This window comes from Xiphophorus maculatus, chromosome 4 (assembly GCF_002775205.1).
Source record: "Xiphophorus maculatus strain JP 163 A chromosome 4, X_maculatus-5.0-male, whole genome shotgun sequence".
NCBI classification, from domain to species: Eukaryota; Metazoa; Chordata; class Actinopteri; order Cyprinodontiformes; family Poeciliidae; genus Xiphophorus; species Xiphophorus maculatus.
The window spans coordinates 18,293,775-18,318,620 of NC_036446.1; the positions used below are offsets into that span (position 1 = coordinate 18,293,775).

Genomic DNA, 24,846 nt, shown 5'->3' on the forward strand with positions numbered 1-24,846 from the left:
GTATTGATGATGGGAGAGTCTGACCACTGCGCAAAGCCTTCTCCAGCACATCCCAAATATTCTCAATGGGGTTAAGGTCTGGACTCTGTGGTGGCCAATCCATGTGTGAAAAAGATGTCTCATGCTCCCTGAACCACTCTTTCACAATGTGAGCCTGATGAATCCTGGCATTGTCATCTTGGAATATGCCTGTTCCATTTGGGAAGACAAAATCCATTGATGGAATAACCTGGTCATTCAGTATATTCAGGTAGTCAGCTGACCTCATTCTTTGGGCTCACAATGTTGCTGAACCTAGACCTGACCAACTGCAGCAACCCCAGATCATAGCACTGCCCCCACAGCCTTGTACAGTAGGCAATAGGCATGATGGGTGCATCACTTCACCTGCCTCTCTTCTTACCCTGATGCGCCCATCACTCTGGAACAGGGTAAATCTGGACTCATCAGACCACATGACCCTCTTCCATTCCTCCAGAGTCCAATCTTTATGCTCCCTAGCAAACTGAAGCCTTTTTTTCTGGTTAGCCTTACTGATTAGAGGTTTTCTGACGGCTACACAGCTGTTCAATCCCAAACCCTTGAGTTCCCTTAGCATTGTGCGTGTGGAAATGCTTTTGCGTTCACAACTAAACATACTCCTGAGTTCTGCTGTTGTTTTTCTTCGATTTGATTTGACCAAACGTTTAAGTAATCGCCGATCACGGTCATTCAGGATTTTTTTCCGACCACATTTCTTCCTGGAAGACGATGGTTCCCCACCATCCTTCCAGTTGGTGGACAGTTCTTAACCCAATTCAAGTAGTTTCTGCAATCTCCTTAGATGTTTTCTCTGCTTGATGCATGCCAATGATTTGACCCTTCTTAAACAGACTAACGTCTTTTCCACGACCACAGGATGTGTCTTTTGCCATGGTTGTTTAAGAAATGAGGAGTTACTCATTGCATCAGCTTGGGTTAAATAACTTGTTGCCAGCTGAAAGATAATCGCCTATGCAGTACTTATCCAATAGGAGGCTTGTACCTATTTGCTTAGTTAAATCCAGGTGGCCAGTGTTTTTTTTTTGGCCAGGCAGTGTATCTTTCTGCAAGTTATTGCAGTATTAATATCATTCTGGGAAAGGGATATAGAAAATATATAAAGCATATTCAGCTGCCACCTCCTAAATATAAAAGATTGAATATACAGAAAATGTTTAAAAGATACTTCTAAGTGGTTGATTTTACTTTTTCTTTTTTTTTTTGACTGGTTGAAAAATCTTGGCATTTGTCAGATAGAAGAAAATACAGCATAATTCATAAGTTAAAAAGTTCCATTATATTTTTTTATATTAATATATAGACCAGCCATTTCCCCACCGCTGTCGTGCTGTTATAACGAAAGCGACCATAAAAAGCCATGTAAAGTTTTCACAGAGAAACAAAGTCTTGTTGCCAGGTGCCACGGCACACTTTCAGCTTTGAGAAACGTCAGAAGTATTGCAACGAGAAAATCTCACGATTAACTGCGAGACTTTGAATCTCCAAAATTTTGTCCGGACCAAAGAGCGACATCCGATCAAGGGGGGATGGCCACCCAGAGATGCTCGGGTCAAGGTAAAAACTAAACCCCTGATTTATCCCGACTTTTAGGCTGCTGCACATTTAATAGGGCGATCGTCAGACTTACGGGAGGCTGAGTTTTGTCGGCGGGCAGTCGCGTTTGTTCTGGACCGAAAACATCACTCTGACAGCCTCAGACGCGCAGATTCACTCCTGTTTAGGCTGGGAGGATGTTTTGCAGGCGCACAAGTGCAAATAAGCGTTGACGGAGACGGCGCTGTTTTTGCACGGAGTTTTTTGTTTTGCGGACTGAGCCGCTGTGTTCTGGATGGCACCACGATGCCATGATAGGGGCGTAATCTCCTGCGCACTTTCTAAAAAATAATATCACGCTCAGTGATGCGCTGGAGGTGAGGCTGCTGATGCAGAGGCAGGCTGAGGATGCGGGGGTAGACACACTGCATGCGATTTGCATGCCTGTCAGGCTTCTTGTTTTAATCGAAGACGCTCTAATAAAGTGCTGTCAGAGTGACACATCCATGAGGAGACGGAACAGGTTGGCAAATGTGTATGATGACAGGAACATGACTGGAAATCCCAGATTCCCAAAGCTCTGCCGAGTGAATAACATGTCACAGAACTACAACGATGTATTCATTTCTAACGCAGATTTTCTGGTCTGAACATAAAATATGCACACAGATTGGAGGGATGATATAAAATGCTTTTTGGCTGGGTTATTTATTTATTTATTTTTTTTTGGTGTGTTTTACTAATCCAAAGATCTCCTTAAATGGCTTTGCATGAAAAGTCATTGTCATCATGCTTGGATGCATTTTTTCAGTGTTTAAAATGAATCCAGATGCCAATGTGATGATAAAGCAACCTTGATCATGGAACAAGTTGGGGTACCAAGAAGAGTCTATTTTTATATCCCAAATGCACACAAAACCTGCAGAGTTTCTACGTTTAATCTTTTTATGAGGCATGAAAGGTTTAATATTAAAATTCTGACCAGTGTTAATTATTTTTATTTTAAATTAATATAAGGATCATCCTCAGATTCGCTACAGTGACATCAACGTTAAATCTAATTTTATTTATGTAGTTGTCACATTGTCACTGTGAATCCCCTAAGAACACTTAAATTAGCTCCAGGATATTTTTTTTTGCACTGTGTTATGAAGGTGTGCAAATGGAAATAAGAGCATGATCTCAGTTTATACACAGCAGACTGACAGCCCGCAGCAACAGGTGGGGCTGGGGGAGCTTGATACAAGAGAAAACAGAACTATTTCTTACAGTCGCTTATTATTAGACCAACTTTTAGCTGCAACCATGAATTTTTTAAACAGGACTTGGTGTGGTCTGAAGGTACAGAAAACTCACTGAGGGCAATGGATGGATCATGAATTTTAGAGAGTCACTGATCAGGCATTTCCTTTTGACTTCCATTCAGTTTTTGTTGAAATCTGATTTACTTATTCTGATTTTGACCAATTTAGATTTTTACTAGTGTTTCTTTCTAAGGACTGTAACAACTAAATAATGCCATTAATGAAAAGATTTGTCCCTAGTCTTTATCTGATTTATAGTATTTGTGTATAAATACATCAGAGTACATATTGTTTGTTGATGATCTTATAGAAAGAAAACCTGGCAGGAATTATACTTAAACAAATTTAATAAAAAGTGAAGAGAAAAAACCAACAACTTTTTTTTCATCTTAGCTTGCTGATCAAAACTTTTCAAGGAAAAACCATCCATTTCTGATTTCTAGCTGATTGATCCGTCCATCTCTGCTGGCTGTAACATTTGGTTGTTGCCAAACTTGAAAACGTTTTTCTTTCTGAGGTCGACCTTAGTCATGTCCTTGCCTGTAGTGATGGATGTGCACTCAGCTACAACAACAGCTTCAGTCTAAACATTCATTAAGCCTAATTTTAATCCTTTATGATAATAATGATATAACTTAATGAGGCTTTTTCATAACCTAGAGTTATTTTTCTGGCCTGGTGAAAACTAAACACAGTAATATTTCTGAAGCATTTCATTGTCAGTTCTTTTGTTTTCTAACAACCCAATTCTAACAACTTGTCTATACTATTTTATAAGAAACGGATGCTCCTATTTTTCTGTAAATTTCTTAGCTTACTACAAAGCAAATTAGTTGAGGAAAAAAATCTTAAGGCTGTACTGAAGGTTCAGTCTTAATACCTTAATGCTATGCCCTGTGTGACCTTATCACCTCTGTGTTAATAGATGTTACAAAGAAGTAGCTTGCATGGGACAGATTGCTGCTCAGCTTTCTATTATTGTGCCATCTCTTGAGATGATGTGCATATATCTGGTGCCTGCTTAGCAGATCACAAAGCGGAGGGCAAGTTTCAGTGTGAAAGATAAATGCTGTGAAGGTGCGGAGAAGGAGCTTGCCTGGGTTAAACACGATACAGAGCGAAGCAGGGTGAGCTGCTATGCACTAATTGTGCTTAAAATTGGGTCTTTTGGTGCACAATGGGGAATGGGATTTCTCAGAGCTCCCCACTGAAACATCCAAGGATAAGAAAGTTGTCAGATTTGTAGGTCAGGCTGCTAAGGCTCGTCATTAGGCAGACCCACTCTTAAGGTCCGTGTGGCTATATTTGATGTTGGTTATCGAGTTTTAATTGTTCTCACACTTACAGCCTTCTTCCCCTTTTCAACTGTCACATCATCAAACAGCATTCTGAGTAGGGTTTTATAAATATCACCGTTGATGAATCTGCATCTCACTTTGAGTCAACACAAACTTTTTTTCACCTCTTAAAGCATGTTCTGTTTATTCAAAGTGCAGGGTGTTGCTAAATCTTAATTGATTTTTACAATGTTAGAGGGAGCTGCATGAGTGTATTGTAGTCCCAGCTGGGGCTTATCCAGGCTTGACCCGGTTTCAGTGTTCTGCATCGGTGTGTAGTTCCTCTGGGACACGTCCCCTCCTCATCGCGATGAAGGTGGGAGAAGGCCACTGCTCACCCACACTGACCCGGCACAGCTCAGGGCTAACGTCACCTCCTGAAAGAACCTGCACCGCGTTACAAATTCTCCCCTCTGCCTCATTGTAGGTCACTTGGTCTTTCTCCTTCCTCCATTTTGGAAATGGCTTCTGGGTATATTATGTCCTACAAAAAAAATAATTATGTTATCTCCCTAATTCCCAATTATTATGCACAGGCTTATTTAAGAAAAAGGATTAGGTTTTCCCCCTGTCTTTTTCGGCATCAGCAGCAGCAGCAGCAGCAGCAGCAGAGCTGAAAGAATCTGAACGTGACACTCGTCTGCTCCTCTGCAGAAAGGGGTCCTACACTTGGATGAACCGGGGGAGGAGAGAGCGCTGCGAGGCTGTCATGTAAGCTGTCTCCTCTGGGGGCCTCCTCTCGGTTCGCGCTGCTTCCTGCCTCAGGTAGAAGCCTCAGTGGCAGCAGTGTTTCTGCTGCCGGTAGCTTCAGGGCTGCTCTCTCTCTTCTCTCTGCTCCCTCCAGCTGAGCAGGCAAAACATCCTCTGCTCCAAGAACGAAAATGGAGAAGGTAAGAGACGTCTCTCTGGCATTGATTCCATTAAATATTGAACTTTTTGTTTTTTTCTGACACGGCAGAAGCTTGTTTTAGTTTGTGCAGCAGTTTCTGAATTTGCACTTGGGGGTTTATGGGGGGATTTCTGTGTAAAGTTGAGGAATTGACAGGGTTTTTCTTTGCTCTTTTCTCACCTCACAAGTCATTTTAGATGGTAGGTAAACTCCTGATATAATTTTGGTTGAGATTAGATGCAGTTCAAATGCTGATTTTCGTTTCTAAGCTGCAGTTTTTGATAATTTCCAAAGGGAAATATCATACCTGAAATAAAGGACACTTGAGATTAAAACAAGTTTGGAATATTTTAAAGGTGAGACACTTCAAATCCATTCAGTATTTTAGTATCTAACATCTATAAAGGGTGTTACATTGAAAATTAAATCAGTATAATAATATTTTTTTATTAAAAAAATATTATTTTTAATAATAGCTTTTTAAATGCAAAATCACATATAACAGCTCGTTGAAGTTCAATTTAACGGGTAGCAGCAAGAATATATTTTCTCGTTTTGCAGCCATATGCTCTCATCACCCAGTGTTGGGTTAATAAATGTGTTTATTTTAGACCTGGTAGATTCTTTTTTTCTTACTTTCAGATCTGCTCAGAGTGCACAGAGCCAACACTTGCACAGAGTCTCTGTACGCTGTGCAACAAGTGGCTGTGCTACCAGTGCACCGACGTGCACCAGCACCAGAGAGCCTCCTCCCAGTATGCTGATTCGTTCCAGCAGCAGCAGCAAAGGCCCAGTGCTGCACAGTGTCCTGACTTGCACCAGAGAAACTCCAGCACACTGCCTCCTACTGGACAAGGTGGATACTTAGTTGCTGTGCCCCTACATTTGCTGTTATTGTGCTCTGTTCGGTGTGTTTAATGTTTCAGCCTGAGTCTTTTGCATTGAATAATGTATGATGATGCCGACGGTTGCAGATCGTTCCTGGAGATCTGTGCGCTTTGTTGTACCTATCTTTAACGCATGGCCCAGATTCTGGGGGACTGGGATGATTTCATCTTTGCTAATTTTAGTGTCTCGCTATTTAAAGCCCGTCAAGTGTGCCCCCAGTGTGCCGCTTCGGTGCCAGCTTCATTTGCAGGTCGACATCTAATCATAACGAGCACGTCCTCTCGGCTTCTTAATTGTGACAAGAGAGTGTTTCTCTTTGGTTTGTGTATTTGTGAGAAAAGACGTGTGAATGTGCTGACAGACAGGATGTGGTCAGTCAGATCAGGCTGATGCACCCGAGGTGATGCTCAGCTCTCTGCCACAGAGATCTGTGATGATCTGCAGGCTCCGGGGAGCAGGAGGAGGGTGGGGTGGGGGTGGAGGGGGGGATGTATGGATGAGGTGAGCTGGCCAGCAGAGAGCAGCAGGGCTTTGGTTTTACAGCCTTTGAGTTATTGTTAGGCACAGGTTCTGTGGGCCAAACGTTTATTTGCTGGCTTGTTTAAACGTGTGTCAGACGTATTTTGGCATATTTCATATTTGATGGAACTTCAAAGGCCCTGCGCCGACACTTTGTTTATTTACCTCCTCTGTCGCTCAACACAAGACCTAGTTTAACCTCAACTTCCTTTTGCTTCAACCTATTTACCACATCTGTATTATTGTTTCTGTATCATAGTGCAGATGCAGCCCAGCTTTAACATAACAAGTACTTTTAACTTGATTCAGATTAAGTTGATAGCTACTGAAGGGCCCAGCTGTAGCACCATGTAGCAGTTTATTATATTGTCCATGTCATTTTTAGACAATTGTGCTGTTTAATATACAACACATGGTGTAATCTACTGCCTTTCTAGCCCAAAGAAATAATCTCAGTTTTTTTCTGCAGGAGTGCTACCTGACTACAATTTTTTTTTCATGTATTTTCAAATGTTGATTTTTTTAATTTAAAAAAAATCAATCCAAATCAACTTGTTTCTGTGGGTTATATGTAAATACTCCCATTGATAATTCATGAATTTTTCTTTTGTTTAGCTGTCTACAACTGAGACTGATTAATGCCTAACTTAAAAAAATAGGAATCATATTAATAAAACCTGTTTGACAGAGTAAAGTGCACAAGTAGGCAAGTGAGAGTCATTATTCTCAAATAAGAAAACATAGAATGGTGAGAAACATCCCCACCATTGACCAGGACAAAATTACCCAAATAGGTGCAACCATGAATTCTGCTCTGTAGTAAAATATGAAGGAGTATCTCTGACCATCAGTTACACAGCAGGAAAAATGATCCGAAGAACACCAGGAAGTCCAGCTCTGAATGGCACAAAGCAAAATCTTTTTGAGAGGCCCAGTCAAAGTCTGAACTTAGATCCAATCAAGGTGAAGCCGTACATGCTCAGAAATGTTCAATCTGATGCCGTTAAAGCAATTATGCAAAGAGCATTCCTCCACAGCAATGTTAAGGAGACATTGTCAGCTATCTTAAACACTTGATGGCAGTTGTTGCAACAGAGGCTAGAAGAACCAGCTGTAGATTTAGGGAGCAATTACTTTTCCTAATAGGGCAAAGTTAATTTGAATTGCCTTTTTTTTAGACATTTATCAGTAAAACAATAATTAGAAATCAGTTTTCTGCATTTACATAGATTGACTATGATATTAAAGTATTTTTGATGACTGAAACAGGGGTGTCTAAGGTAGCCTGCAGGGAGTTTGAGAAATAATTTTGTGTGGCAAATTCCCTCAGTTAAATCCCACCAGCAGAGGTGTGTGACACAGATAATTTTAGGCTTTACTGTATAATCTTGCTGTTTTATAAGCAGTAGTTCAAAGAACAGATTAGCTGCCTGCAACAAAACAGGAAGTTGCACGTTGCTATAGATTTTTTCCCCACGGTTTATAAAATGTGATGCTTTTATTTTCTCTTTAATTGTGATGATCATAGATTGCAACTCACATCGTCTTGTTTCTGGCATTTTAACAAGCAGAGAATCTAAAAGAAAATGCATAAATTCTTGCTTCCTACAATGATTCAGGTGATGTCTCTGCAGACCTTCAGCTTCTGTTAACTATCAGCCAGGACTGTAATGATGAGGATGGTGGTGTGCTTTTGACATCTTTATCAATAAGTGAACTTCTGTCTCCATTCTGCGGCGTTTTCTGCCATCAGAGCTTCTGGCTGGCAGCAGGAATGCCTCACATAGCTTAATTCATCAGCCTATTCCCCATCCTATGAGCATAAAGGGATTTTTCTAAAGAAAATATGACATTTTCTGGATCTTAATATAAGAGGAATTTAGTATTAACCTTTGCACTTTTCTGCCTTTTTCAAGTCGACACCACTTTGAAACAATGAATGTTTTTCTCATTCTAATGAATTTCTAAGCAGCTTTCACAACGATGCAGCGTGCTGTGCTGCTCTGTCTCTAGCTGTGTTGTGCTTGTTGACTGTTTCTGATTTTGATGTGTCGTCCCTTTCCCCTCCCTCTCCATGCATTTCAGGCCCCGGTTCGTATCCTTGCTCTCTCCTCATGTGCCACACTCACCGACAGGAGCCCTTGGAACTTTTTTGTGAGTCATGTGACCTTTTGTGCTGCAGCAGCTGTCACCTGTCCTCCCACAAAAACCACAGGTTAGTCCTCAACCATGTAGCACAAGGGCACTGCAGAGAGAGAGGGGAGCGGGACTCAAAGGGGGCTAACCACAGGTTAAACACTTCCTCTGAGCTGAAGAACTCGTTAACTGCCCTGTCATTTTTATCTCAGGCATCTGCATACACTACCCTTGGCGTTCGGACGCTCATTAGCTATTCATACCTGTTTGTTTTCTGTGACATTAAAGTGCATTTGCTGTCTGCAAGGTCACATGCATAATAAGCCATCCTCGGGGAAAATGCATGAAATTCTGGTTTTATTTTGGCCCTGCTGAGGAATAAATTAGAGAACCTTCTGTGTACTGTGTGCATGTGATTAGGGTGGTGCAGATTGGCAAGGCCCTGCAGGATCAGCAGTGGCTGTTCGAAAACCTGATGATGCAAGTGGAAGAGAGGCGGTCTTCAGTGGAAAACAGTGCAAAACAAATAGAAGACAGGTTAGTTTCAACCCACACGGTTTTAATTAGCAGACAGTCAAAGAGCATGAATATTGCTGTAATAACAAATGAAATATTGCTTGAAATGTAAATTTTTTGTGCATTGTAAAAGTAATGAAACCCCTATTTCTGTCTCTGATTGCAGACTGCATGGAGTAAAGATCGCACACAGGAAGGCAGAGAACCAGATTAAAATGGCAAAGATGATTATGATGAACGAGCTTAACAAACGAGCCAACCTATTAATAGAGCAACTGGAGGTAATTACTTTCTCTTTCTTTCCCTCTTATCGTTCAGATAGCTGTGAGTGTTCATACATAGAATCCATAGCAGCCTTGATTTAATCAGCCCCCAAAACAGATCCAACAGGAGCCCATTAGAACCTGCCGGTGTTCCCAAAACCGATATCTTGGGCTTCTAAAAGCAAAAGCATCTGTTGATTATACAGTAGACTACACTGCTGGCACAACAAAGCTGTCTTCCAGTAAATACTCATAACTTTGTGCCTGTTTCCTTTCATTTTATTTGTGCAGAAGATTACGGAGGAGTTCCAGCAGCGTCTGGAGGACCAGCTGCAGGGGGCAATAGAGATCTGTGGCCAGCTGGACCACATTCAGAAGTTCATCACCTGGGCCACAACCCATCACTGCAGAGGTCCCGTGCTCTTCAGCAGGGCTCTGGTGAGACAATAAGCAGATGTCCAGAGTACCACTGTAACACACACACACACACACACACACACACACACACACACACACACACACACACACACACACACACACACACACACACACACACACACACACACACACACACACATGTGGAATATTAAAATGTGCAAACAAAACAACAAGAAAGGGAAGAAGAAACTCCTCTGCCACATCTTTATTAGAAGTAAAGCAATAATTATGCCGGTGTCAGTAATGGCAGATCACCCTGTGGGAACATTTGTAGTTCATAGTGTCCTTTGGGTGTATGAAGAGTATGCATGACATTAAGCTTAAGGAAAGTTGACTAAGTTCAGCAAAAGGGCCAGAAACTCCAAATAGCATTTGTTAGCTGGAGCAACAAGTTTGAAGGACGGAGATGTTACCATTATTCTAGCATGTCTAAAAATAGACCAGATGCTGTATATTCACACTTGCTGTACATATATTTACATATACATTCTGTTCTGCATTTTGAATCCTTGCAAGGACTGCTCTAAGCTGCTTTTTATATTTTTATATTGACAGCATGTCATATTTTATTAGGCCCGAGCAGCAAAGCGCTGCGAAGGCCTATTGTATCTGTACTGTTTTATTATTATTCTTCCACCCATTTCGTGGGCCCATTTGGGGGCTTTATCATATTCAAAAACTCACCAAACTTGGCGGAAGCGACTAGGCGGTTTAAAAATTTTGAATTTTAAGGTCGCCGCAAAAATCGCAAAAAAAATTGCTCAACGGCGGCAACTAGCAATTTTCAAAAGACCCATTGCTATTCACTTACTTCATCGTAGAGACTTGAAATTCGGTACAGTTGTAGAGCGCACTAAGACGCTCAGAATTTACAAGTAATGTCATAGTGCAAGTATCGCAGGAAGTCGGCCATTTTGTATTGAAGGTCCATTTTGGACCTCGATTTTGACGTTTACAGCCTTCGTATTTGATCGAACTCCTCCTAGGGATTTCGATTGATCGGCTTCAAACTCGGTCAGTCTGATCATAAGGCATGTCTGATTTAAAGTTATCAAATTGGTGAGTTTTGGAGCATGTTGAAGGGGGGTTAGCAGGGGTCAAAGTTCACCTACACGCCATGAAACAAAAACCTCTTATATTTCCTATACAAAAACACATAGAGGGACCAAACTTTCAGTGATTGATCGACATCAGGTGTCCTAAAATACCCTGCAGTGAAATTTTTTTTTTATGTAGGCCACGCCCCCTGAGAGCAGGAAGTGTAATGTTTTACTGTGAACGGTCGCTATCTTAGCCCTTTGACCTAATCAACATGAAACTGTGTCCAGAGACAGAAGACATGTTGGTGTGTTGTGGATTCCAACCCCGACCGGCTGCGATGAAGCAGGTGGGCGTGGCGGCGTTGCGAACGCCATCGAATTTCGTTTGGCTCTGAATTCCACAGTTTCGGGGTGAGCTGCTCCAAACTCACTAGGATGGATCCTTATCCATCCCCGAACAGGAATCCATAGCGATATTTGGTGGGCGTGGCCTAATTTTTCTATAGCGACCCCTAGAGTATTTTAAATGAACAGCCCCAAGCCATGCTTAAACCTAGAATTACGAAACTTGGTACACATGTGTATCTTGTCGGGACGTACAAAAAAGTCTCTTAGAGCCATGCTCTAAACCCAACAGGAAGTCGGCCATTTTAGATTGAAGTTCATTTGACCTCGATTTTGACGTTTACAGCCTTTGCATTTGATCGAACTCCTCCTAGGGTTTTCGATTGATCGGCTTCAAACTCGGTCAGTCTGATCATAAGGCATGTCTGATTTAAAGTTATCAAATTGGTGACTGTATGAGCTTGCTGAAGGGGGGTTACCAGGGGTCAAAGTTCACCTACTCGCCATGAAACACGAAACTCTTATATTTCCTATATAAAAACACATAGAGGGACCAAACTTTCTGTTATTGATCATCAATAGGTGTCCTAAAATACCCTGTGGTGAAATTATGACATCGCTTAGGCCACGCCCCCTGAGAACAGGAAGTGTCATGTTTTACTGTGAACGGTCGCTATCTTAGCCCTTTGACCTAATCAACATGAAACTGTGTCCAGAGACAGAAGACATGTTGGTGTGTTGTGGATCCAAGCCCTGACCGGCTGCGATGAAGCAGCTGGGTGTGGCGGCGTGGCGAAGTGACCTGTAACGCCGATGCCATACGTTTGCTTCTAGATTCCACATGTTTCGACCGAGCTGCACCAAACTTGGCCTGACTCATCCTGGTGTGATGCCTGACAATGCTTTGTCATCATATTATGACGTCATCTAAGCCCCGCCCCTCAGAATGAATTAGAGAGATCTTCTGTGTAATTACATAATAAACAGTCCATGTTCGTTGTTTGTAGGGCAATGCTGCCCTCTGCTGCCCACTGAAATAGTTTCATTATTTCAGTAATTCGACACCAGAGGGCAGCATTGCCCTACGGAATGACAGTTCAATGTTGAATTAAAGAGGAAAAAATTAAATAATTTGTAATTCTAACACAAAAACTGACAGAGACACCAAACCTTCAGTTATTGATCATTATCTTGTGTCCAATAATATCCAATGGTTAAATGATGACATCACGTAGGCCACGCCCCCTGACAACAGGAAGTCTTGTATTTTACTGTGAACGGTCGATAGCTTCTGCACCAAACTTTGCACGAGTGACCCTGGTGGGATCCCTGACGACCCTGTGTCATCATATTATGACGTCATCTAAGCCCCGCCCCCTCAGAACAGGAAGTGTCTTTTTTTTCCTTGGAAAGCTCCGTTTATGGCTCTCTTGACCTAATCAAGGTAATTCAGATGATGAGCTCTGTCAATGCTCGCTTCTGGCTGAACCGTGTGGGCGTGGCCAAAGGGCGAATATCAGTCCCTCGCCATATGCATACGTTTGGCTCTTATTCACGCATGGATCATCCGATTGGCGCCAAACTGGATATGTATGACCTTTGTTCACCTCTAAAGAGCCCGACGGATTTGAGATGTAATTTGACTCCACTGCGCCCCCTAAGTTGATACATCGGCCGTATCTCCTCGACGCATCGACCGATCTGCGCCAGATTTTTCGACAGTCGTCGGGGAGCGCCGCCGAACGCATTCACGCGTGTCGCCCGGTGGACGGGCGGGGAAAACGCGCGACAGCTCCTGCGGCGGCTGGCGTGCGGCGGTGCTGGAAACTGCGGCGGAGCTTCCGCGGTGGGGAGCGGGCTGCGGCTCTGGAAACCGAGCGAGAGCTTCTGCGGTGGCCGGAACCCCCGCGGTGGCCAATAGGCCGGAGCGGCGCTTGCTGCGAGGGCCGCCCGAGGCTGCTTGCAGCTTTAATTCTTATTTTATCTTGTCTACAATTGCTACTCAGTGGTGGATGTTGTGTGTCTTGTCTCTATGCTGCTGTAACTGCGAAATAATTTCCCTGCTGGGATGAATAAAGTAATTCTATTCTATTCTATTCTAAAAATATCACAATATTAACAATAAATAAGTTGGACCTGTCCAGGGTGTTTCCTGCCTCTTATTCAGTGACTTCTGGAGACATGCAACAGCCCCCCCACAAGATTAAGCGGGTATAAACAATAGATGGATGGATGAAATAAACAAGTTCGCTGACTCATCAATGTGTGTGATGAATCTATGCATGCATGAGTTCCCCTTTTGAACTAAATTACTAAATAAATAGACTTTTAATCATCTTCTGAGAAGCATGTGTATGTTCAGTTGTTTTTATAGAAATCGTGTTTGTGTTTGTCCTTCAGATTTCTCTTCAGATGCAGCAGCTGCTGGAGTCGTCTCTCCACACAAACTCCTGGAGTCCTGTCAAGATCAAGTTTAACTGGGATGCCAGTTACTGGACAAAGCAGATTTCCTCTTTCGGTAAACCCTGCTGTATATAGGCAGTGAAGAATCTGTACTAAAATGTTAAAGCTTTTCAAAAAAGATAGAATTTAATGTCGAAATAACTTGTTTTTTTTTCAGGTCAGCTAACTGTCGATGGGGGAAATTGCGCTTATCCTTCGGGATTGGCCTGTTCCAGTATTTTGAGGCCCCAACCCGTCGCCTGCTTGACTCTGCCCGCCATGTTTCACCGAGGCCGAGAGCCAGGCTGCGGCTACCAGACCTGCTGCGAGCCTCAGATATGTTGCCTGCATGGCATGCCCCCTCAGCAGGAGTTGGCCACTCTGGACAAAAGCCAGATGGAGAGCACTCTGTTTAACTCCAGCTGTACTCAGCCTGCTCATTTCTCTGCTTCACTGCACCAGAGTCAGCAGCTCCAGAGGTTTTGGGAGACGGAGAGCTCCCTTCAGTGTCCTCCTCCTACATCTCCTCTGCCAGGACCCATCCAGCTCGGCTGCAGCCAAGGATCCGCATCCCAAGATCCTCAGTCTTTAACGTACGTCTCCTGTCACCAACGTCAGAAGGAAATCGCTCCAGACAGCCAGACTCACCTCAGTGCCGACCGTGGTGCTCTGGGTCAGTGTAAGGCGAAGTTGTCTACGAGCCCGGCTCTGCAGCAAGAGATCAGCCACAATGTGAGGGACAAAGATGAGGAGAGGTGTAGGGGGGAGACTTGTGGACAGTCGGCAGAAGATGAAAGCAGAGAGCTGGATGAGGATCTGGAGGCAGACAGAAGGGAGCAGAGTCTGGTCCAGCTTCAGGCGTGTTTAGCTGCTGACCAGCAGAGGACCAGACCAGCTCTCAACCTCAGAATGCATAGAAATGGCAAGGTGAGAGACTTTATTATATTAGACCTTACTGACAAGAATTTACAATAATGTAAATATATGCACTTGCTTTACAGTGTGTGAACTACATAGCAGTTTAAGCAAATTAAGAGTAAAAGTCAAACTAAAGTGACAACAAGGGTTAGCACAGTTGTTTAAATGTAACTATTTGGAGTTAAATATTTTTTCCTTGGTCAGTAAGTCACACAAAGTAATCAGTAACCGCAAACATCACTTCAATTAAAAAGTACAGAATTATTGTGAATTTAAAGAAAACAGGTACACAGTTTTCAAACTTTGTTTTTTTCTTTACAAATAATAGTTTGACCATGTTTATGTGCATGCAGTCCCCTTTGTTCCAATAACGGTAAATATAATGTCTCCTAAAGGTAATAGCAGATTATCTTTAGGAGACATCTAATTTGTAAGTAGAGTCGACCTGCAGAAACACAAATATTCTGTGGCCGCTGAGGTTTGATACAGAATGTTATTAAATGGGCAGCGACTTTAAGACACCCTATTCCTATTGCCTGTATGTAGGGCATACAGGCAATAGGAATTGTCTGTATGCAATTACTGTACGCCCTACAGGCAATTCTAATAGAAATCATTATATTTCTATTAGAAAAAAACATTAGAACTAATGTATCAAACTCCACTTCACAGTTTTGCAGTACTTTGTGTTGGTCTATGACATACAATCCAAAAATAATAAGGGGATATTTTTGGTTACCTGACAAATGAGGAAATGTTCAAGAGATTAGAGGATTTTTGCAAAGCACCATGACAACCAGCAAGTCAGCTTTTTCATAGCCCAATAAATAGGTATGGGGGAAATGAGCTCATCCAGTGCTGCGTCTTACAGCGCCAGTAGCAACATCTCAGGCCAGTAACTGTAAAATCAGTTCAAAAAGTTTTAGTTTTCATTAAATTAACTGACTGAGTAGCGCTAACATGTGCAGTTTTAATTTAACTAAATAAATCTAAATATATTCTAATTATTCAAGTGGCTCTGAAAACATATTTCTTTAATTAGCATATGCAAAAAAACTAAAGCTTTCTGAAAACTCACTATTCTTTTACTTGAATCTACTTTTAAAAACACATTAAAACCAATTTTTGTGACAAAGCAAACGTGTTTCAAGAAGTGAAAACTTTCTACACTAACCTTGTACGCTTCCTGCCACTGGTGGTGCAATGCATTCTGGGATAACTTGTTGGCCAATCCTTCCTGTCACACAACATCCACATACTTCAAATGAACTAAATCAATTTTTAAAACGTTTTTTCCTCAAGGGGCTCTCAACTTGTTTAAATTGAGTGCTAATTATAAGTACTTGAAAAAGTAATTTAAAGCTATTTAATTGATTCAGTCCATTAAATTCACTATTTTAGCTTCACAATACACCCGGAGGTCTGAAGTCAAGTCATATCCACTCACCTTTAAAAAAACAAAAAAACAATTCAGTGTTACATTTTACAGTCCACAGGTTCAATACATCTTAAAATATTTACCTATTTCTGGTTGGAAATGACTTCATAACTTTATGAGGTAAAGGTGAATATGTTTTCAAGTTTGCGAAGACATCAAAGCAAAGTGTGTGGCGGGACTTTTTTGTGTGTTTTTGCACGTCTGTCTTCTCATTTTTGTTTCACACGTGGTTCTGGCTAGGCGACATAAGCTCAAAATAAATCCATTTGGGCTCAGTCTCAGATCACAACATGGTAAGCCACACAAAGCCGTTGAGACGCACTTTTCGAAAGTCACCACTGATCGGTCAAGTCAAGCTCATTTCCTGTAAAAGCAGAGTTGTTCAGCGGCTATGCAGACAACCAAAGAAAGAAATTAGAGGCAACAAAGCACAATAAAGAAAGCATTGCTATCAATATTTAAAGGCAGCAAGAGAATTTGTTAAATATTGAAAAAAGTTTAAATGAAGTTGTGCTGAATATGAGGCAGCTTTCAGCTTCAGATATCAGTAGTTTATGACCAAAGCTCTCAGTTTAAATCAGAGGACTGACTTGTGAAAGTTGACAGCTTGCTATTAACAGATGGCACACCATAAAGCTGCTCTTGCTTTTCATGAAGAAATTATGAAAAAACAAAGAGCTGCTCTGACAATTAAAATAACGCATTCCTAAAATTGCAGTAGTGCACTCATCATCATCAACCTCATGCTTAATGCCAGAAGTGTTAGCAGCCGCATAATCACCTCTCTCTCTGAGATAGATGGTTATGAGCACAAAGACACATGTTATTTTTACGTTTTTCAACTCACTGCATCTGAAAATGATATAAAACCACTTGGGCTCACTCATTTATGTACTTAACCTATCAGTAATGAGCCACTGTGGGAATAGTGGGAGCTGCCAGTTTGATTTTAGCCCCGGTTTGTACAAAGATGAATTCCTGCTCCCCAGCTTCCAAAGAGAGGGATTAGAGTCTTTTTTTTCTCCACAGTCTAAATCCTGCATCCTGCTCCCAGGGGGTGGAGATCAGGTAAGTGTTTTAATCGCATGATACTTGGGAGCGTGTGCACCGTTTTTAGTCTGGCCTGAATATGTATGATGGTAAAAAAAAAAAGGGAAGAAAAACTGGTGCTAAACGATTCGCCGGCTTTCCTCCTCGTACTTTCTGAGACACAGCTGAGGGGTTTAAGGAAATCTGTGCATTTGTTAAACTGAAATGTAAAACAGAGGGGTAATAAGTGCTCAGCAGGTCTAGTTTAATCAAAGAGCAGCACTAAACCTGCTGCTGAATTTACATTTGATAATTGGTGTGGTAGCCAAACCTTTCATTCCCTGTATTATAACACTAATTCATGCAGTGTGTTTGTAAAGACTGAGTTTTTTTGGCTCCCCAAATAGATTCTCAGCTGTGTTTTATTCATTTGTGCACAACACACATCCCACTCCTTTTCCTTTCAGCTGCTAATGGTGTGAACAGGTGCATCTCTGTATTTGATTTAACTTGAAATTCTATTCTCTCACCGTTTCCAACAGAGGTCCACGTCCCTGGAGGTGTCCGCCAGAGCCCACGAGCGGGCATCTGATGTGCAGAGCAGCAGGCTCAGCCCCAGTTTGGTGTGTACAACGAGGAAGCGTCGCTCCCGGAGCATCCCAACCGAGCTGGTGGCCCCGCCCTCCAGCCCTTACACTGAAAGGCCTGCTGCAGGATGCACAAACAGCCAGGAGGCAGGAGCAGCGAAGAAGGTGACCCCTGCATGAGGATCTTTCAGTTTCGTCTTTAACTTTTGCAGAGAAGCAGTCCTCCTGCACAGTTAGTCAGCAATTTATAAATCATTAACGTAGTACAAGCTTAGTTTCCCATCACACCTCAACATGTATAGACTATGTATGTACAGTGTATTCTATCATGGAATCACTCTTCCCTTTTTAACATAATAAGCAACAAATATTATAGCAGCAACGATACAACACAAGAAGTGACTGCATGATAAATGTGCAGAGCCTGCTTATCGTTCTGTGGAAGACCTTATTCAGCCTAAGATTATGAAGCTCAGGTTTGTGGCCTGGTGAGTAATATGAACTCCAGTTCACACTGACCTAAAGTTAGTGAGAAAGATGAGAGAACTGTTAAACAGAGTCTCAATTCCTGTTTCTTAAGAAAGCAAAAAAAAAAAAAATCGTATTTGAGTTTTATTCAGTCAAAACCTCACACAGAGAGTGCATAGGATCGATTAGATTAGATTACAAATGACCTCTATTGGAAGAAGGATGAATTTGACAAAGACAATTAAAACTTTATTGGTGTCCACATAAGGCTTATAATTCTAATAATGTATGCAATTATTTAAAAATAGTGTACACATTGATCAGTAGGAAATAACTTAGTTGTTATTCATTTATTAAGGTCTGAGTTTATACCTTGAGGAAAGGTGAGAGTTGAAGTGTGTGAGTTGAACTCCAGATTGATTTCTATTTTTGTTGTTTCTAAAATGAGTAACTTCTGGAAAGATGTTGACGCATCTCTTAATGCTACTGTTGAAGTTCATATTTATATGTTGCAAAGAGGGTACTTACTTGACATTTTTCTACTCTTTTTTAAAAATATTTTACTGTAGTATACAGATTTTTCACACTTTCTTTTGCTTACTTATAAGGTATGGCCAGATTTTTCAGTGATTTACTTTTATTTTGAGTCAGCTCAAGCATCACTCCACTTGGTTAAGAAATAGCACTGTACAAGATTAATTTTAGCTTGGAATCAGATTTGTATTAAGAAGAAATAAATGATCTGCTGACATCAACTTGTCCCATGGCTACAAACTGCTGCAAACAAACTGCTGATGCTTCGTTCTTGTTTCGCTTCTCTTGCTAAAACATATTTCTTCTTGCATACATGCTGAAAGCATGGCCTATTATGAGTCTGAGCAAACAGGAAATGTAAAGCTGTCTACAAACAGGAGCAAACGTGGAACCTCTGGTCACATTTCTGGTTGTTATTCTGTTTTTGCAGCATACGCGATTTTGACTTCAGTTTAAAATGTTTGCCTCTGAATGAAGCTGGTACTAAGTGTACTAAAATGGTGAGAACACAATAAACGACTCAGACTAGACTGCACAGCATGTCATCTGCTGGAGGAAGCAATGTATTGTAGGAAGCTCTTGGATGACAGTTGTGGTGTATGCTTCGCGTTTGAAACATTTGATTTAATGAGTGTACTGGAACTTTGTCTCATCTATGTTAAGGAATCAAAACTTAACTAAGTTCTATTGACCTAAAAATGACAGAAAAAAACAAAAAACTTAGATGTTATCATTGACTGGGTCCTGAACTTTAACTACCACATAAAGTATATAAATAAATATGTCTATTGTCACCTTCAAGACATTGCCAGAATAAAGGGGTTCTTATTAAAACAGAATACAGAAAAAACTACAGCTGCTGCTCATTCAGAATGATGCTTCTAGAGTCCTGACCAACATCAGGAAAACATATCATATCACCCTATTCCTTAAATGACTGCATGAGATCCTGCTTTGATTCTCTATTTGTTAGTTTTCCTGGAAAACACTGTGAATTATTTTATGTATGAATGGTGCTCTATGTAGGTAAACATGCCTTGCTCTGTTGTCGACCATAAAAAAGGATTAATCCAGACGACTTAGAATCTATTGTCATGTTACTTACATTTAGAAAGCAGGTGAAAAGCAGTTTTTCAGTCAGAGAAGCTTGTAACTCAGTGTAAGAATCTCCTTGTTTTGTTTTCAGTCTGACATGATAGATCTAAAACAAAGGAGAGCTTCAGATGGAGGACTTTGTGTCGTCAACGAAACCGACTCGATCCAATCCAAAGGATTGTCTCCTTCACCTCCCTATAAGACAGAACCAGGTGCTGAATTTACATCTGTTACTTTCATGAAGTTTAAATGAATTATTTAATATGGAAAAACTGAATGCCTACCGCCTACTCTCTTCAGATCACCCAACTGCTTTTGTATATGAAGAGGTTGAATACAGAGCCAAGGAGAAGCACAGGCTACCACAAAACAGCATCACAAGGTGAGTAGTGTCTTCAGTCAAAAATGACTTCAGATTTCCAGCATGTTTCATGGCAACAAAGTTTTTCTTTTTTCTTTTTTAAATCATCCATCCTTTGCTTCCCTGTGAAGTAATGGAGAAGCTCTGAAAGATTCGGGGAGATCCAGGGTTCCAGTGGTTTGCTTAGAGCGTCTCAAAATCCTCGTGTCACAGCTCCCCCCACATGGACGAAGACAAAGTGACCCTTTGCCTGCCAGTGAGACAGAGAAGAGTGAAGGCCTTCCCCAGCACAGCACATGGCACACAGTAATGCAACACGTTTGACAAACTTCTTTTCATCCCAAACTGTTACAAATTCATATTTTTAAAATCACATCAAAATACAACTTCCGATCACAAATGTTTGCATGACTTTTGTGATATTCTGTAAAAAAAATTCACTGTATAGGAGAGATGATGCATCTCTCACAGATGCAGCACAAAAAGTGAGGTTTCACATTGAATGCTAAAAAAAAGTTTATTATTAATTATTTTACTTATTTTTCATTTAGGGGGCGATAAGTTTTTTATGGCAATGATTTGAATCTAAAGAACAATGTGCAACTTAAAAAAACAAATCAGAGAAGTAAAATTTATTGGTTGTCATCTGTGTCTGAACAATTTACTGCTTTGACTTTTGGAGTTTCTTAATGCATTCATATTAACCTCACACGTAATGAACACAAGTCTAAGTATGACTGAAGGTAATCAAGTCATGTCCATTGGTAACTGCACCACAGATTGAGAGTTTGCAGTTATCCCAATACCAATAACTTACCAAACTTACCCAAACCTGTTGATATATTTGTTGTTGTTAGACTTAAGTTCTAGATTAGATTAAAACCAGATATTTTCAGTTTTGAACCAAATGAGGTTTGTTGTTTTTCATAATTTTCGAGCTGTTTTTGCAAACAAAGCCAAACAGCTTCTGGTAACTACATCTCTGTTGTTGTAGTAATTGCTTTATTCATGCTTTACTTGTTCAGGTATTATACAATCTAAGCAAGTAAAAGGAATGCTCATACTTTAAATATCTGGAATAAAGTATGTATATATATATTGACAACAATGTACGTGTGAGCTTTTAAAAATTGTAACGAAGCCTTTCTTTTTTAACAACAGGGGACAGCCAGGGGGTCTGACACCAGAAGGACCACCCGCTCACTCACAGAGCGATCCACTCGCAGCCCATCTGCTGCCTACTCTGACACCTGTGACTTTAGCCGGAGACTCAGCACCCACACAGCATCCACACAGTTTCCTACTGACTCCAAATATGTGCCAGAAAGTTACTTTGCACCCGATTTGGACACCGACTCTGATCCCAGGTCAGTTTCGGAGGACGTCATCTGTTATCCGAGTGACCCAGATCCACCGCTAAACTCTGATGGATCACTGGATTCTGATCCAAATGTAGCATCTTCTTCCGAGGCTGAGTTTGAACTTGTTGCTGCAAGGGAGTCAGCAGGTTCAGGTAAGGTGAGACAGAATGTGGATTCAGAACCGAGCCTTGAGTACGAAGCGGAGCCAGACACGGATGCAGGAGCAGGATCAGAGGACGGTCAGGGGTTGGATGCTGATACAGAATCAGGGGATGCTGAGACCGAGTCTGACAACCAGCCTGAATATGATCCCAGTTTTCAGGCTGAAACCGACTCTGATGCTGTATCCGGTCAGCCTCCAGACTCTCAGGGCTCCGGGGAGTCCGATCTCGACTTGGAGTCTGAACTCGAACCGACAACTGACGACCCCCAGCCGCTACGTTCTGACCTGGAGGAGGAACCGCAGATGGGTCCTGGTCCGAGGCAGCTTTTGATCGCAAACCCTGCAGCTCAGAGGGACGAAGAGGACATTCAGACAGAGCAGGACGTGGATGAGATGGAGAGTGAGGACTTCTGTGCAGTCTGCCTGATTGGAGGGGAGCTGCTGTGCTGTGATCGCTGTCCAAAGGTCTTCCACTTATCATGCCATGTGCCACCTCTTCTGAGCTTCCCCACGTAAGCTGCTTCTGTATACACTCTACAGCTCTCACGTCCTCTTTCATTTTTATTTTGTAGCAGACTTGTGGTAATATTAAGCTGTGTTTTACCTTGTTCAGAGGAGACTGGGTGTGCAGTGTCTGCAGAGATGTTTTACAGCCTGAAGTCGAATATGACTGTGAGAATGAGAGATCATCTGCAGCGAACACTGCGCACGGACTCTCTGCTTGCGATCAGAGAGTATGATTTTCTCCCAGCTACATGATTCAGATCAATAATTCACAGTTTCTGTCTTGTTTATAGATTTTTCTCTTTTAATGTCTAACACATTTCATGTTTTGTTTGGCTGCAGAAATGTGAGCGACTGGCTCTTCTGATTCTCAGCAACATCTTGAGTGCTCCTTTCCACGAGCCCGTCAGTCCACTTGTAAGTGATCATCATGTTCCTACAACCCAGTTACAATGAAGCTCATGTTATTCGTCTTTCATCATAGTGGTAGGCAGACGGATATGCCCTCAGGAGGTTACGTCGGGGCTCTGGATGCACAAACATGCTTTTATTCCAGCTGTTTTTGATTCTTGGAGGTTCCCCCCTATGGATTTCTTTTTACAAAAACAAAACAGAACCAGCAACATTATATGGAGCTGTGCTAGTTTTCTTTCTTTTTATCCTTACTAACCCCCTGCTTCCTGTGCTAAATTTCAGGAGGGATGATTTGCTTTACATTTTGGCAAGTATGTTTTAATAGACTGAAGCAGATTTCTAACACAATACAACAGATCTCAATACAAGTCAAGAAGTTGTTTCCTTTTTGGGTGTACACCAGAGGTGCTCAAATGTTTTGCCATGTGGGCCAATTTTGTCAAGTTGGAAGTGTGAGCGTCATTAAAGTCTGATTTTTTTTTTTTTACAAGTACCAAACAAAATAGTAAATTCATTGTAATTTTTTTTCCTTTTCCTTAAAATAAACTAAAAATGCAACGATTTCATAAAGTGGACAAACTGATTGTTCAATGGCTGTCATTTCTATTGATCAGTAAAACAAAAATTGTTTTGCATTTCCTAAATTTCCAGAATTGTGCCTAAATAAAAAAAGATATTGTGTGTTGCAACTATATTTTTTTCATTTCAAGAAAATTTTAATTTGTTGGTAAAAACATTTTGTCCATCTGTATTAATCACCTGCGATAGCGGGGCAAATTTGCGTCATCCTTCTAATGCATTTGGGGAGCCGAACAAAATTAAATGGCTCCAGCGCCGCACTTTGGCAGCCCTGTTTCACAAAGATTGAGTGTGTAGGTTGAAGTTCATAACACTGCTTTATCTTCCAGGCTCGTCATTACTACCAGATCATCAAGAGGCCAATGGATCTGTCTGTGATCAGAGCCAAGCTCAGTAAAGGGAATCCCAGGCATTACAGCTGCCCGGACCAGTTTGTTGCTGATGTCTGTCTCATGTTCCGCAACTGTGCAAAATTTAATTACGTGAGTTAAACAATTTTTAAACCATATTAAATTGATCTCTAAAAACATATAAAAGTGCTAACTAAAGTTGGCATCATTCTAAAAGGCCTTCTTTTTACTCTGACCGCAGCCTGACTCCGAGGTGGCCCAAGCAGGCCACAGCCTTGAGGTGTTCTTCATGTCAAAACTGAAAGAAGTTTTCCCAGATAGAGATTTCCCGATGGCTGAGCTCGATTCTGACAGCGATGAGTATGACGAGACCTGCAGGGCCGCTAATGGCGGCTTCCTCTGGCCAGAGAGGAGGGAGCAGTGTCACAGGAAAAGGAAGAGGAGGCAGTCGCTCAAGTCGAGGAGGCATCACTTCTAACTGGATGGCGATCAGAAAGAAACTGTGCTCACGAATTTTTATTTATTTAAATTTTTTTTTTTGTAATTTGTCCATTTAGAAGTGACAGCCTGTGGAGTGACAACGGAGATTTTATTCCCTGATTCATCTTTCGATGACCAATGTTGTGGTTTGTTGTAAATTGTCAGTGCTACCATCCGATGGCAGCTGAACATATCTTCTTTAGTTATTCTTCCTGCAGGCAGCTAATCAAAGAAGCTGAATGTGTAAAAATAGTTTCGTTGGCAGAGGGAACGCAGCAGAGTGTACAGAGTTCCTCTTGTACCCATAAACATGTTCTATGTATTACTTACTGTAAGAGCTTCTTTATCATATCACCACATAACCCTCTGATGCACTGCATTGCTTATTGCTTTATTTACATGTAGATATGTAATCGGTGCACGCTTTCTGCCTTTTGCTGTATTGTACAAACAGGATGCTGTAGCTGGATGTTTTTGAAACCTTGTAATACGTGGACATTTTTTAAGTGACATGGTCCTCAGTATAAAAGAAATGTTAAAATGTTAATGCTAGCAAATTCTGTAATGTTTTTACTCATATATGTTCTACATAATATAAATGTTTGCCTGCATAGAAACACTTTTGCTGTTGCTTCCAGTTACAAAAAGAACGTTTGCTTCTTGACATGACCTGAGTTTTAGTTTGTCACTCAAAAACAACAAAAAAGTCTCTCATTTTATCTTTTTGATCAGAAAGAAATAAAGGGTGAAAGAGTAAGAAATATACGTTCTGTTAAAGCTACAAGGATAAGAATATTGACATAGGATTTTATGTGTTAAACAATAAAAATGAGCTTTTTCTTGAATCATAAAGACGTGAAACAGGATCCATCC

At 41.3% G+C, this 24,846-nt stretch overlaps 1 protein-coding gene across 1 annotated transcript; it reads left to right on the plus strand.

Moving 5' to 3' along the window:
* The first annotated feature begins 1,489 nt into the window (after positions 1–1,489).
* On the plus strand, positions 1,490–24,590 carry LOC102236924 (tripartite motif-containing protein 66-like). Its single transcript, XM_023332527.1, has 18 exons — positions 1,490–1,596; positions 4,871–5,106; positions 5,748–5,961; positions 8,598–8,727; positions 9,069–9,185; positions 9,331–9,445; positions 9,719–9,865; positions 13,651–13,768; positions 13,871–14,619; positions 17,620–17,829; positions 19,853–19,973; positions 20,062–20,143; positions 20,254–20,428; positions 21,284–22,158; positions 22,260–22,380; positions 22,493–22,567; positions 23,473–23,625; positions 23,735–24,590. The coding sequence occupies exons 2-18, from the start codon at positions 5,098–5,100 to the stop codon at positions 23,969–23,971; spliced, it is 3,648 nt and encodes a 1,215-aa protein (XP_023188295.1). The 5' UTR covers positions 1,490–1,596; positions 4,871–5,097; the 3' UTR covers positions 23,972–24,590.
* The last annotated feature ends 256 nt before the right edge of the window (positions 24,591–24,846 follow it).